At 43.6% G+C, this 15,899-nt stretch overlaps 1 protein-coding gene across 1 annotated transcript in view; it reads right to left on the minus strand.

Moving 5' to 3' along the window:
- LOC123369411 (cytoplasmic dynein 1 heavy chain 1-like) overlaps positions 1 to 15,899 on the minus strand; it is an 86,896-nt gene that overhangs the window by 31,256 nt on the left and 39,741 nt on the right. The window contains exons 29-42 of the mRNA XM_045014979.1: positions 15,463 to 15,622; positions 13,785 to 14,028; positions 13,392 to 13,575; positions 12,487 to 12,699; positions 12,036 to 12,274; positions 11,743 to 11,899; positions 6,605 to 6,832; positions 6,115 to 6,345; positions 5,814 to 5,954; positions 5,213 to 5,446; positions 4,292 to 4,498; positions 4,088 to 4,209; positions 2,038 to 2,203; positions 1,653 to 1,816 (exon numbers count right to left, since the gene is read on the minus strand). Of these exons, the coding sequence (XP_044870914.1) occupies positions 1,653 to 1,816; positions 2,038 to 2,203; positions 4,088 to 4,209; positions 4,292 to 4,498; positions 5,213 to 5,446; positions 5,814 to 5,954; positions 6,115 to 6,345; positions 6,605 to 6,832; positions 11,743 to 11,899; positions 12,036 to 12,274; positions 12,487 to 12,699; positions 13,392 to 13,575; positions 13,785 to 14,028; positions 15,463 to 15,622 (2,690 nt within the window). The remainder of the gene's footprint in view (positions 1 to 1,652; positions 1,817 to 2,037; positions 2,204 to 4,087; positions 4,210 to 4,291; positions 4,499 to 5,212; positions 5,447 to 5,813; positions 5,955 to 6,114; positions 6,346 to 6,604; positions 6,833 to 11,742; positions 11,900 to 12,035; positions 12,275 to 12,486; positions 12,700 to 13,391; positions 13,576 to 13,784; positions 14,029 to 15,462; positions 15,623 to 15,899) is intronic.

A 15,899-nucleotide genomic window follows, 5' to 3' on the forward strand; every position in this document is an offset into this window, starting at 1 on the left:
CATGCAACACCTATTAAAAACAGATATACGTGAAGGACACGCCAAGTATTATAAATAGCAAGTTAAGGCAAAGAGTAATACTATTGTAAATATGGGTCAGATCTATCTACTTACAAATACTTAACAATCCAACAGACACTTCTCTTGCCCTGAGCTTAGAGGACTAGATTTCAAATCCATAAAGGTATTATTCTTCACATTTTGGTTTTGTGTATAAGCCTTTGAAGGTGGCACTTATTTTATGAATTTAAACTTTTGTTCATTTCTACAGCAAGCGTAATTTCAATTTGACAAATCCTGAAGACGTGAGAAGGGAGCAAGGGGGAAAAGCCTTGTAACAATTTAAGGTCCATTTTTGGAAAAAAATATCTCAACTTGCATTTGATAAAATCCCTCAATCTCAAATGCAACAATTAAAGAAAGGGGGCTAGGAGGAAAATCCTCTCTGTGTAACTGTGACAATTTAAGGCCCATTTTCGGGGAAAAAAAATCTCAACGTGCACTGATAAAAATCCCTCAACCTCAAAAGAAAGGGGCCTACTGAGATTGGCCAAGCTTCAAACTATTTGTTTTTACCACCTTTAAATCTGAGGTGAACTATAATCCTGTGTTTTTTGTAGGCAGTCTGTACTTCACCTCACACACCTGCCCAGTAAGACAGTTTTGTGCTACAAGCAGATAAATGAATGAGCCATCAGTTTGGAGTTGAAATCACTGACTTTAAAAAAAAATTTAAAAAAAAAAAAAGTAAAAAGTGAGTTTGGCATTTAAACTACTTGAGTATTCTGCCCAGCTGAGCCCCTGTAAGTGTTTATACTTAATACATCTAAAAGAGCAATCTGGAATCAAATTAGAATTCAATTTGGGCCTCAACTTGTTTTAAAGGAAAGTCTCTCAGAAGAGTTGAGGAAAAAAATCAATTTGTACTTTTAATACTATTAATGCTATTTCCATAGTGGTCACCCCGCTCCGGCCTGGAAGGAGTTAAAACAGCCCTGGAGAGGGCTGTGGCAGAGAAATGCTAAGCTGATTGGGGGAATCAGCCACATGTAGGGCCACGCCCCAGTCAGGCCACAGCTGGCCCTATAAGAGGGTTGAGGGCCAGAGGCTGACACACAGTCTCTCTCTAAATTTTGGAGAGAGAAGGACCTGGCTGCCTGGGAGCTGAGAAGGGTACCTAGGGTGTAGCAGTGCTGGGGAAGGGCAGCGGGAGCTGGGGAGCTCCAACCTAGCAAAACCCCAGGCTGCAGGCCTCGTCAAAGGCCTACAAAGGTACTGTGGCTGCAAAGGGGCAGCTCATAGATAGACAAAGGCAGCTGGTCCAACCCCCCTTTGTCGATGATGAGTGGTTTACAGACTGCAGTCTGCCCCAGGGAGCGGGGGCTAGATGGCGACTGGCAGTAGCCACTGAGGCAAGGTGGGGATAGAGGGTTGGGGGTTCCCCTGGGTGGGAAGGCCCAGATTGTGGGTTAGTGCTGGGGGCAGAACCCAGACATAGAAGAGCACCAGGTTCGGAAGGGACACAGGGCCAGCAGCAGGCAAGACACCGGCCTGTAGAGGGTGCTCTGGGCTGGAACAAGCTAATTCCCAAGACAGCCAGCAGGAGGCACCGTGCCAGTACGTCATCGCCCCGCCACACATAGTTTCTTTACCTGTCTTGGAAGAGACGCAAGGCTTCGTGTGCCCAAATCCTAATAAGGCCTTCAACAGGTAAGGTTTCTAATGGTCTTAAGGCTTCAAAGATACCTCTCACCCATCGAGTCATTTCACGAGGTGAATAGATGTAGTGTGGCTGTGTGTCCTGGGTGAACCTCTCCTAAAAATTCAAAACAGTGAGTATAGTATTTAATGGAATAAAGTTGTGCAACAATAATTAACATGCAAACAATGCTTCTCATGCCCCCATCTCACAACTGCTAATAAAAACAGGGTAAGCAGGCCAAGACAAAAAGCACTGGGGATTTATCTAGAAGTGGCACAGTAACAAGGAAAGAGGACTAGTCAGCAGAAGTTGGGATAGTGTGTAGAGCAAGGTACCTGTGACATTGTGTAGAACTCTACCATGGCAGCTGTAAGAGGTTCTGCATATGTGCGGAGCGATGGGATAAGCCTCAGCATTGCATGATTGAATGTTCCATATATCTGAGTAAGTGACGCTGGTCCAGGGTAGTCCACATACACCACAGGGACATGGTGTAAAAACCTGAAAGAGGTCCAATAGTTTAGTGTTAATGCCAGGAAAGACTTCATCCAACTCAGCTAGACTAGACCTGACCTATCTATTTTCAATATTCAAAACAACTGCCATCCTCGGTGGAGATTTCACCTCAAATTAAGCCACTAAAAGTCAAAGTAGCAGAGTCAATTACTGACTTGTACTCTGCAATATCACATCATATTGGTTCATCTCTGATCCAAGCTGCTTGTTTCATAGGGTAAAAATAACGATTAGTTTCACAACAGCCTTCTCAGCCTCTGAAGTGAGTAATGTTCAGCACTCACATTAGCCGCGACCCTGCTGGCTAATACAAAGTCCTCTTTGAAGTACAGGAATGTGAATGGAGTACAGTCTGTGTTGTTCATAGATTCTAAGGCCAGAAGAAATCTAGTCTAACCTCCCATATAACACAGGTGGTAGAATTTCCCCAAAAGATTCCCACCCAAGGCATCTTTTAGAAAAAAATGCTACTATCTCGATTTCAAAATTGTGAATGATACAGAATCCACCCTCGGGAAGTTATTCCAATGGCTAATTACTCTCACTGTTAAAAATGTATGCCTTGTTTATAGTCTGAATTTGTCTAGCTTCAGTCTAGCTAAGAAAGGTATAACTTGATCCAGGGCCTAGAAGCTGAAGAGCCTATTATTAAATATTTGTTTCCCACGTAGGTACTTACAGACCAATCAAGTCCCTCCTTAACCTTGTTAAGCTAAATAGTTTGAGTATTTTGAGTCCATCATTATAAAAGCAGGTTTTCTAATCCTTTATCATTCTTGTGGCTCTTCTCTGAACTCTCTTCAATTTGTCAACATTTTTCTTGAATGGTGGGCACCAGAACTGGATACAGATTCCAGCAGTGGTCACATCAATGCCAAATGCAGAGATCAAATAAGCCTCTTTATTCCTATTTTGTCCCCATTTAAGCATCCCAGCATTAGCTCTTTTGGCCACAGTGTTACATGTTCAGCAGGGAGCTCGAGTTCAACTGATTATCCACCATGATCCTCAAACCTCTCTCAGAATAGCGTCCCCCAACCTGTAAGTGTGGCCAACATTCTTTGTTCCTAGATGTCCACATTTACATTTAGCTTTATTAAAATGAATATTAACTGCTTGCTGTGAATCAGTGACCTGTTCTCATTCTTTACCATCCTCCGCAAACAGTCAGTGATTATTTTGTTCTCTTCCAGGTAATTGGTAAAGACGTTATATCATATATTCAAGAACCAGTCCCTGCACAACCCTTCTGGAAACGAGCCCACTCAATAATAGCTTCCTGTTAACAATTACATTTTGAGACTTATCAAAAGCTAGTTTTTAATCCATTTAATGTGTGCCACGTTACTTATATATCATTCTAGTTTGTTTTTATTATTTAAATCAAATTGTCATGCAGTACCAGGTCAAATGCCTTACCTAAGTGAGTATATTATGTCTACTCTATTACTTTCATCAGCTAAACTTGCAATCTCATCAAAAACAACAAAGTTAGTTTGACAGGATCTATTTTCCATAAACCCATGTTGATTTGTATTAGTTACATTGCCCTCTTAGTTGTTTAACAATCAAGTCCTGTATCAGCGACTCCATTATTTTGGCTGGGATCTAGGTCATCCCGTTTACTCTTTTTAAAAACTGGCATTTTAGCAGCTTTCTTCCAATCTTCAGAACTTCCAGTGCTCCAAGACTTATTGAAGATCAACAGGAGGTTGTTGGACTGTTAATAAGCAGCTCTTTTGGATGAAAGGTATTTTTAAACCAATATTTGATGCTACAAACTGGATTCCAGCATTAGAATGTAAAGGCATCAGATACTCCATTTTGCAGATCAATACTATAGTTTAGTAGCTTCAGAACAGTATTTACCTATGTGAAAGTGGTTTCCTTCCAGGATCGGTAGGTGGGTTACAAGCTCCAACAAACTGAATCCTCTCTAATTTCACCCAGGTCTGATCCGATGTACGGTAGAAGCCTCCATGTTCCACCATCTGAATGAGGGAATTGTTTTAATATAAGAAAGTTTCCATAATAGAATAATAGTATAATCCTTAGTTTTACAATAAAACAAACCTGTCTAATGAAGGATATGACTCTCTGCGTGCCATACTTATCCATATCTGGCAAGTTGATTTCATCACAGAACAGCACCAGCCACTTTCCTAGCTGCACCGGAGCCAGCACCACTCCATTAGGTGTACGCCTGTACTCACAGTAATGATCAAAAGTTTTCAAAAGTAGCTCTGGGGTAGTAGCACTAGAGAAGTTAAGTCCGACCACCTTAAAAAAAAAAAAAAAGGGTGTGTGTGCGCGTGAAAGAGGTAAATCCATGAAGACACTGGATACATTAATAGCTTAAAGTCTTAGAACCACAGTTTCAGTAGATTATCATTCCTCGGTAACCAATATATGCCACAACTTGGCCTTCAGGTTGAAAATATATGCTGTATGTTGACTAGATACTGATCACTGGATGCTGTTTACACAAGTATTTGGCTCACTACAGATATGTAAAATTCCTTATAGACTTTGCCATCAAAGTCTGTTATGTGCCAGTTGTACCCATCACTGTTAACTGGTTTAAACACTCATACCTAGACGGAACAGCTACCTGAACTCAAAATACTTTTGATTTAATACTCAACAAGTGGGGGGAAAAAAGCCAGTACTACTAGTGCTAGTTAGAAAGGAAGAACAGACGGCCTTGAAGTGAAGCGACTCCTGGAGTTAGGAAGAGTCTAGATCTTCCTGGTGAATATGGGCGAGTCACTGATTTCTGCTTCAATTTCCACTCCCAGTTGACAGATAGTCTTTATACCTCACAGAGTGTTAAGGATACATTTATTAAGCTGGGCAAAGAGCTCTGATACAATGAAATTTTTGCCATGTAAGTAGAGAGGAGTTGCAGTAATCATTAGAGTAAACCTTGTAGGCAGCTTTTACTTGTTATAAATTTGCTATTATTCAAAACCCACATAGAAACAGAACAGTTACCTCCATATCAGGGAGGGCTCGGAGAGCACTGAAAAGGGTCATAGTCTTTCCAGAACCTGGTGGGCCACAGAGCACCAGGGGTTTGTGTTCTGCTAGCCAAGTATACAGCAAAGCTTCATGGCGGACAGTATCTAGGGTTGGTACGACAACATCAGGAGCAGCAACCTTGTGGGTCTCAACTTCAATCTGAGGAACTTTGGACTGCCATGGGACCCATTCACCTGTAATCGACACCTAGGTGAACAGAAATACAGTTAATGTACAAATTTAGTAGAGAGAGGTGTTCCAATGGGGTTCTCATCACAACCTCACCTTATTTTACACAACTTCATGCTTTAATCTGTGAACTCAGTTAGGTTTTTAACACCTGCAAATTTGATCTGTGGGACTAGTTTAGAAGCAGCTTCGACTACACAGTACATTACGTACCAACTGAGCAAAAAAAACCAAAAGAATAAATGTAGAGTGGCTTGCCTTGAGCTTACTTGTGAGATACTGATTTACTCCCACTGAGAGAGGTTGATTTAGAAATAGTGTCATTCTGGTTTTGTTGCCTTAGGAATTAGGTTTATAACCTATACAACATACAAGAGGCTATTACCTCATAATCAATTATGGGTATGTTGGGTGCCGTGGGCAATGGTACAGTGGTGATTCCCCTAATGTATTCTCCCAGCTCTGCTCTCATTTTCAGACGGCTGTCTCCAGAGAGTGACCACAGTATTGCATAGACCAGGTATCTCTGATGGAAGACAAGAGAAAGATTAGTCCACACAAATGCAAAAAAGTATTACTTGTGTTCGAAGGACAGCTGAAGAAAATACAAGGAGACTATTCAATGAGCCTGGTAATGGTGTACATCTTTAGGCTTTCTGATCACTTTGCTGCAGTATTTACTTTACCTGGATATAACGCTCCAGCTGATCAATCTGCATAGGGAAGTCGGGATGGTTTGCGTTGTACTGGGCTACATTGCGACAAGCCTGATGCAACATAGAGAACAATGAACCAAGACAGCGCAAGCGAGTCAGGTCCATGATATGCTCTAACTTGAAAGCATGTTCAAGAGCTTTAGTCACCAGTCCATTAGATGTGAAATAGGGCTGCATAATTGTTGCTGCATCTCTTTGAATCTGTTGGGAAAGACATTAGCATTGTTCAAGGAACTTAGTGTGTAGTCTTAAGTCAGAACACTAGATTTTAAAATAAGTTTATCTATAGCAGGCGTTCCAAGTGTCATACTTTAATGGGGGAACAACACGCAAGTTACATTTGGTTAACTCAATCTCAACTTATATTCAGTACAGCCTGTAAGATAAGCTTTCGAGGCACTTCCTACTTTCAGTGGGTCTGGTGTCAGTCCACAGTATTACAATCCATTCCAAGTTATACCTGCAACATTGGAGAAGCTGCTTCTTCACCTTCATCTTCTTTGCCCTTTTGCCTGCGCTGAGCTTCCTCTTCACCTTCATCCAGAGGGATGCTTCGTAGTCTGGTCAAGAAATTACTGAATATCATGTCAGTGCTTAGAACATCTTCACTGAACCAGACCATTCCGCACCTTGACACTGTGGTCAGAGTAGCATATTTCAGATCCTGTACCTCAAACATGATACGCACCTACAGAGAAAGTGCAGACAGTTAAGAGACGTTAGATTTTGTGCCACTGAATCTATTACAGTAACTCCTCACTTATCATCATGGTTAACATTGCTTCATTGTTATGTCGCTGATCTGTTAGAGAACATGTTTGTTTAAAGTTGTGCAATGCTGTTCATGGTGTGTCGGAGAGACTGCCGAGACTCATCAAGCCCTCGGATCGCTACCCCTTCCTGCTTCTCCAAGTGGGCACCAATGATACTGCCAAGAATGACCTTGAGCGTATCACTGCAGACTACGTGGCTCTGGGAAGAAGGATAAAGGAGTTTGAGGCGCAAGTGGTGTTCTCGTCTATCCTCCCTGTGGCAGGAAAAGACCAGGGTAGAGACCATCGAATCGTGGAAATCAACGAATGGCTACGCAGATGGTGTCGGAGAGAAGGGTTTGGATTCTTTGACCATGGGATGGTCTTCCAAGAAGAAGGATTGCTAGGCAGAGACGGGCTCCACCTCACGAAGAGAGGGAAGAGCATCTTTGCAAGCAGGCTGGCTAACCTAGTGAGGAGGGCTTTAAACTAGGTTCACCGGGGGAAGGAGACCAAAGCCCCGAGGTAAGTGGGGAAGTGGGATATCGGGAGAAAGCACAAGTAGGCGAGTGCAAGAGCGGAGGGCTCCTGCCCCATACTGGGACAGCAGGACGATCAGGGAGTTCTCTTACATGCCTATACACAAATGCAAGAAGCCTGGGGAACAAGCAGGGAGAACTAGAAGTCCTGGCACAGTCAAGGAATTATGATGTAATTGGAATAAGAGACTTTGGTGGGATAACTCACATAATTGGAGTACTGTCATGGATGGATATAAACTGTTCAGGAAGGATAGGCAGGGCAGAAAAGGTGGGGGAGTTGCGTTGTATGTAAGAGAGCAGTATGACTGCTCAGAGCTCCAGTATGAAACTGCAGAAAAACCTGAGAGTCTCTGGATTAAATTTAGAAGTATGAACAACAAGGGTAATGTCGTGGTGGGAGTCTGCTACAGACCACCAGACCAGGGGGATGAGGTGAACGAGGCTTTCTTCCAGCAAGTAACAGAAGTTGCTAGATCACAGGCCCTGGTTCTCATGGGTGACTTTAATCACCCCGATATCTTCTGGGAGAGCAATACAGCAGTGCACAGACAATCCAGGAAGTTTCTGGAAAGTGTAGGGGACAATTTCCTGGTGCAAGTGCTGGAGGAACCAACTAGGGGAAAAGCTCTTCTTGACCTGCTGCTCACAAACAGAGAAGAAATAGTAGAGGAAGCAATAGTGGATGGGAACCTGGGAGGCAGTGACCATGAGATGGTCAAGTTCAGGATCCTGACACAAGGAAGAAAGGAGAGCAGTAGAACAGAGACCCTGGACTTCAGAAAAGCAGACTTCGACTCCCTCAGGGAACTGATGGGCAAGGTCCCCTGGGAGAATAACATGACGGGGAAAGGAGTCGAGGAAAGCTGGCTGTATTTTAAAGAATCCTTATTGAGGTTGCAGGAACAAACCATCCCGATGTGTAGGAAGAAAAGTAAATATGGCAGGCGACCAGCTTGGCTTAACAGTGAAATCCTTGCTCGTCTTAAACACAAAATAACAGCTTACAAGAAGTGGAAGATTGGACAAATAAACAGGGAGGAGTATAAAAGTATTGTTCAGGCATGCAGGAGTGAAATTAGGAAGGCCAAATCACACTTGGAGTTGCAGCTAGCCGGAGATGTTAGGAGTAACAAGAAGGGTTTTTTCAGGTATGTTAGCAACAAGAAGAAAGTCAAGGAAAGTGTGGGCCCCTTGCTGAATGAGGGAGGGAAGCTAGTGACAGAGGATGTGGAGAAAGCTAGTGTACTCAATGCTTTTTTCACCTCTGTCTTCACAGACAAGGTCAGCTCCCAGACAGCTGCAATCTGCAGCATGGTATGGGGAGGAGGTGACCAGCTCTCTGTGGAGAAAGTAGTAAGTTCGGGACTATTTAGAAAAGCTGGATGAGCACAAGTCCATGGGGCCGGATGCGCTGCATCCGAGGGTGCTAAAGGAGTTGGCCGATGAAATTGCAGAGCCATTGGCCGTTATCTTTGAAAAATCATGGCGATCGGGGGAGGTCCCAGATGACTGGAAAAAAGCTAATGTAGTGCCCATCTTTAAAAAAGGGAAGAAAGAAGATCCAGGGAACTACAGGCCAGTCAGTCTCACCTCAGTCCCTGGAAAAATCATGGAACAGGTCCTCAAGGAATCAATTCTGAACCACTTAAAGGAGGAGAAAGTGATCAGGAACAGTCAGCATGGATTCACCAAGGGCAAATCATGCCTGACTAACCTAATTGCCTTCTATGATGAGATAACCGGCTCTGTGGATGAGGGGAAAGCAGTGGATGTGCTATTTCTGGACTTTAGCAAAGCTTTTGATACAGTCTCCCACAGTATTCTTGCCAGCAAGTTAAAGAAGTATGGGCTGGATGAATGGACGGTAAGGTGGATAGAAAACTGGCTAGATGGTCGGGCTCAACGGGTAGTGATCAATGGTTCCATGTCTAGTTGGCAGCCGGTATCAAGTGGAGTGCCCCAAGGGTCGGTGCTGGGGCCGGTTTTGTTCAATATCTTCATTAACGATCTGGAGGATGGTGTGGACTGCACCCTTAGCAAGTTTGCAGATGACACTAAACTGGGAGGAGTGGTTGATACGCTGGAGGGTAGGGGTAGGATACAGAGGGACCTAGACAAATTAGAGGATTGGGCCAAAAGAAATATGATGAGGTTCAACAAGGACAAGTGCAGAGTCCTGCACTTAGGATGGAAGAATCCCATGCACTGCTACAGACTAGGGACCGAATGGCTGGGCAGCAGTTCTGCAGAAAAAGACCTAGGGGTTACGGTGGACGAAAAGCTGAATATGAGTCAGTGTGCCCTTGTTGCCAAGAAGGCTAATGGCATTTTGGGTTGTATAAGTAGGGGCATTTCCAGCAGATCGAGGGATGTGATCATTCCCCTCTATTCAGCACTGGTGAGGCCTCATTTGGAGTACTGTGTCCAGTTTTGGGCCCCACACTACAAAAAGGATGTGGATAAATTGGAGAGAGTCCAGCGGAGGGCAACAAAAATGATTAGGGGGCTAGAGCACATGACTTATGAGGAGCGGGTGAGGGAACAGATTCTTTAGCCTGCAGAAGAGAAGAATGAGGGGGGATTTGATAGCTGCTTTCAACTACCTGAAAGGCGGTTCCAAAGAGGATGGATCTAGACTGTTCTCAGTGGTAGAAGATGACAGAACAAGGAGTAATGGTCTCAAGTTGCAGAGGGGGAGGTTTAGGTTGGACATTAGGAAAAACTTTTTCACTAGTAGGGTGGTGAAGAACTGGAATGGGTTACCTAGGGAGGTGGTGAAATCTCCTTCCTTAGAGGTTTTTAAGGTCACGCTTGACAAAGCCCTGGCTGGGATGATTTAGTTGGGTTTGGTCCTGCTTTGCGCAGGGGGTTGGACTAGATGACCTCCTGAGGTCCCTTCCAACCCTGAGATTCTATGATTCTATGAATGCTCCCTTATAACGTTTTTCTGCAAGCAGTGGACAAAGCAGGCTGCTGCCAAAGCAGCCTGTTGGAGCTAGCTGGTGGGGGCTTGGAACCAGGGTGGACCGGCAAACCCCCCACTCCATCAGCTCCCCTAAGTTCCCTGTACGGCAGCTGCCCCACAAGCTATCAATTACCAGGCAGTTCAGGTATCCCTCCTGCCACTGCCATGGGCTGATCCTGCCCTCTGCCTTTGAGCTGCTCCTGGGAGCATCCTGCTTGCTGTCCAGGGGGGAAGAGAAGTGCTGATGTTAGGGTGTCCCCCTCCCCCCGCTCCACAGAGCAGGGGAAACAGGGGGACAGGACAGGGCTCAGGATGGAGGGAACTTGCTGATCTACTTAAAAAGGCAATGTACTTAGATTTGGGTCAGCATATTTAAAGAGGCAATACGTTTCACACACATGGTGTGTCTGTGTGTCACACACACTACTTGGGAGGCTGTGGGTGGATCTGTCACACACACTGTGTGTGTGTGTGTGTGTGTGTGTGTGTCACACACACATGCACCCCTCCCCCCGACACTATGGAAAGTGGAGGGAGTGGTGCACGCCACTGGGATAGCATGAATTCATCATCACATTCAGTTTCCACAGAGAATGTTTGCAGCCACTACCATGCTGTGTCTCCTCCCTCCATTCATGCTGCCTTGTAGAGTGTGAAGCTACATTAACAACATATTTACCCTTGAGGACTCAGCCAAGTGCTAGTTCATCATTTAGCAGTAAGGCATTCCCTGGGAAATATTCCACCCTGTGACTCCACCACATCACAATCATCATTGCTGTATACCAGGGGTCTCAAACTCAAATGACCACGAGGCCCACATGAGGACTAGTACATTGGCCCGAGGGCCGCATTACTGACACCTCCCCACCCCCCGCTGCCCTCAGCCCCGCCCCCACTCCACCCTTTCCATGAGACCCCACCCCTGCCCTGCCTCTTCCCAGCCCCCATTCCAACCCCTTCCCCAAAATCCCCACCCCAAATCTGCCCCCTCCCTGCCCCCAGGGAGGTATAAAAATTAGTTTTGTCTTAAATACATAAGATACCCTCTGAAGTTAACACATAGTTAGACATTCATTTATAATCTAGTGTTTCCTACTCTGGTAGGGTTAAACCTGACATGACAAACTCTATATCCACAGATGAGTTTTTAAACAATTCAACCAGACCATTGCATAAGACCACTTTTGCTCTGACGCAATATTAACTTTACTCTGTGCCCACAGCTTGTGTGATGAGAGCCTGTTCATGTCAGCTACCAAAAGCAGCAGAGATTAAATTTTCAGTAGATTAAACTATTTAGAAATGCTGAAATGTTTGTAAAAACAAGAAACTTTACATTTGGTGGAAGGCTGAGACGTTCTCCATTGGGCAGAGTCAGTAGTTTGTTGTCATCCAACACGGAGTTTAAGTTCTCCACCCATTCAGGATCTACATCCCCATCAAAGATGATCCACTGTCGTTTCTGCAATTCACCTCTCACATTGTCTATGATCCTAAGTTCAGAAAAGCATTTAGTGTAGATTTGAAAAACAGAGTAATTTCCCCTTCCCTCAATCTTCCATGGCAATGACAACATCCAAGGATCTCTCCAATAGTCACTTTTTAACTTATATTATGTTTAAGACTCACTTTCTCAGGACATGTGTAAACAATCCATCTGTCCATTCTCTGGTATTTGGATCCAAAGTACCATAGAGGTGATCTTTGCTGATTGCTTTTGGATCAATGATGTGAGCAACACCTTCTACACCCTCTAGCCGCTCCAGGGCTTTTAGCAGCACTCTCCAAGCCATGCTCTTTCCACTTCCAGAAGGACCCACCATCATCAACCCATGATTGATCTGGGTAATTTGATACAGCTGAAGAACCTGTGACAGAACAGAAGGAGCTGTCACTTAAGACTTGCATTTATTAAGATTCAAACATATTAATCTGGAATCACTTAAAGCTGAAACTTATTTTACGTATTCTGTCTATTTGGGGAGCAGTTCTATTTTATTTCTGTATCACGGAATATGCAAAGTGTTACATGTCCTTTTGTCAACTCCACACTGTAAGATTTACAACTATCACAATGTACCTTTTCGACCCACATGCCACCAACTTCTTTTCCATCACCATAGGTAAGGTACATTTCCTGACACACTTTCTTAAGCTCCTCTCGCAGGGCTGTCATTTCACCACGGTGATACTGTACTTCAGGGAATACATCAGACAAGAGACTGAACAGCAGTGGGATGTCTTCTGCAACAAGTTTGGGTACCATTGTTTCACACACACTCTGGATCAAAATCTACATGGAAAATGTCATGTTTTGATTAGACAATACACCGTAAGCAATGAATATCTGCATTAGTCACATTGGTGGAAATATTTCAGACAGGTCATGCTGAATACTCAGACTGTATATTGACATTTGCTAGGTTTGCATTTGACATTCTTATTTCCCTACAAAACGTATGTGATGTTGAGTTTTGTATTTGTGCAAGATCATTTATGACAGTGCATTATGAACATAAAGTGATGGTATACAGGGAATACTTAAGCTATCGCCAAATACAATTGCCTTAGTTGAGGAATGACAACTGTACTTGCCTACATAACATTTACCTGAAAGTGATGTGAACTGCAGGAGTTCATTCAGAATGTCTACTCCACTTGGAATAGAGTCAGGACATCACTCGTTTTATAGGAGTGGTGAAAGTTTGTAATGACCACAAACCATCAGGTGCCTCTGTTTTATTGTAAGAAAGACACTTCCAGCAACTCAAGCACTGATTAAAACTCAGTTCAATGTACTGAAACCGCCACTCCTGTAACCTAAAGTACCATGACTTCAAGTAAATACGAAACTTGTGAACTTAAATAGATTACGTTTATGCTAGCTACAGCAGGTGCTTTACTGTAAGTGCTCATATACATGCATATGTACTATAATCACTCCTTTGCTGTGAATCAATATAAAAAAATCTGTATACGTTTTACCTCTTGTTCAGGTAGGTTCTCAGCAATTTCCCCTTCATCAACAACTTCACCACGCTCTTTCTTCTCCCGCTTTATCTTCTGAATCCGCTCCCTCTTCACATTTCCTGCACTAATCAGTACACTCTTCAAAGCTCTTAAGCCAAAGTCATAATGACTTTGAGAGGAGAGCTGCTCATCACAGAGTCTAAGGATAAAAGATACCAGAGTCAGTTTTAGACATACTAAGATCACAAAACTAATGTTCAACAGTAAAGTGTCAAGCATGCTTACTGTTCTATGTTCTTGCTATGGTAGTTTCAAAACTAGCTACAGAGCCATTTTAAGTTCCAGATTTAAGTACACAAGTGATCTTTAATGGTTTGGGCCAGACTTGTTTACATGACTATTACTTACTTGAAGAAAGGGACAATCTTATTGGCAAGCACTTCAGCAGTACGGAAACCCTGGGAGTACAACATGACCTGGGCAATCAGCAGGCGGTCTGGTTTCGTCATTGCCAAGCTACGGAACAGCTTCTTCAAGTTGTCTGGAAGATTGGATCTACCCACATAACCAGGATTCATGGTGATGAAGATAGCCATGTCTGGGCTCACGTTAACTTGTTTATTCAGCAGCTCACAAGTAATAGGTGCAGAAGCTAAAAGTAGTTCACACACAAAGTATTTTTAGTTACAGTTGATTTTGTCTCAGTCAAATCAGCTATCAACTACAGTAGTTGAAACTTCACTTTTAGTATCCGGTATAGTTTTCTTTATGGTACAGTAACTCCTCGCTTAAAGTCATTCCAGTTAACGTTGTTTCGTTGCTGATCAATTAGAGAACATACTCGTTTAAAGTTGTGCAATGCTCCCTTATAACATTGTTTGGCAGCTTTCTGCTTTGTCCACCACTTTCAGAAAGAACAGCCCATTGGAGCTTGCTGGTGGGGGCTTGAACCAGGGTGGAACAGCAGCCCCCCTATCAGCTTCCCACTCCCCGAAGTTCCCTGTGCGGCAGCCATCCACCAGGCTATCAATTGCCAGTTCAGCTGTCCCTCCCCTCACTGCAATGTGCTATTCCTGCTCTCTGCCTTGGAGCTGCTCCCGGGAGCCTCCTGCTTGCTGTGCAGGGAGGGGAGGGAAAGAGGGGGGCTAATATCAGGGTGTCCCCCTCTCCTCTGCTCCTTCCCCCTGCTTATCCCATTTCCATAGAGTGTGGGGACATGACAGGGCTCAGGACAGAGGGAGTATGGTGCCAGCAGCTGTTGTCTCAACTTCCTAGTCTACTTAAAAAGGCAATGTACTTAGAGTGGTTCAGTGTACTTAAAGGGGCAATGTGCATCTCTGTCTCTCACACACACACAGGGTGTGTCGCTCTGTCTCTCTCGGCCATGCTGTTTCCCCACACTCCAATTGTACTGCCTTGTAGAGTACGAGGCTACTTTAACAATAATGTGTTAACCCTTGAGGGCTCAGCCGAGTTCTAGTTCATCATTTAGCAGTAAGACATTCCCTGGGAAATATCCCACCCTCTTACTTCACCACCTCAACCAAGCTTCACAATCATCATTGTTGTGTACAGTATTAAATTGTTTAAAAATTACAATGAGTGTGTGTGTGTGTGTGTGTGTGTGTGTGTGTGTGTATAAATAAATAAAATTAAATAAATAGTCTTGTGCGGGAAAAAAATTTCCCTGGAACCTAAACCCCAAATTTACATTAATTCTTATGGGGATATTGGATTTGCTTAACATCGTTTTACTTAAAGTCGCATTTTTCAGGAACATAACTACAATGTTAAGCGAGAAGTTACTGTACAACTAGTCAAACTTTTTTCTACCACTACACTAAAGTTATGCAGTCACTTTCAACATTGTGTATCAGTTGAAAGCTGCTTCCTTTAATTGTTTAATATTTAAGTTAAATTTTCAAATTTAACAAAAACACAACCCCTCCCCCACCCAACCCTGGCCAGTGTGGGAGTAACCGATCAAGTAGATTTCTCAAAAGGACTTATTTTAGACATGCAAATGAGGGCATTCTTTTGATAGAACAGCTATACAAAACGATTAGCAACAAAAAAAATTGCATACTCTTGTCATAGTTTGGATTGCAATGTTCTCGCAAGGCTTCCTGGATGCACTGAACCTGCTGAGAAACAGCAGAAAGCATACGCTCCTCAAGTCTGTTGAACTCATCAAAGCAGCCCCATGCGCCCACTTGACAGAGCCCCACAAAGATGCGTCCCATTGCCTGTAGGCAGAGAAAAAAAAAAAGATAAGATAAGCTCTCTCTCTCTCTCTATATATATATATACACACACACACACACACACACACACACACACACATACACACATAAAAAAGTTACCTTGGTTATTCTTCCCTATACTGGATAGGACTGTGGTTACATATATTAACCCCCTATTTAATGTATGTGTACCTTTATGCTGAGACTCTATGCTTTCAACAGAAACAACTACTTCTCTACCCACCACTCCACTCTTCTCTACCCACTCACACCACTCTTG

This window comes from Mauremys mutica, chromosome 4 (genome assembly GCF_020497125.1).
Source record: "Mauremys mutica isolate MM-2020 ecotype Southern chromosome 4, ASM2049712v1, whole genome shotgun sequence".
NCBI lineage: Eukaryota > Metazoa > Chordata > Testudines > Geoemydidae > Mauremys > Mauremys mutica.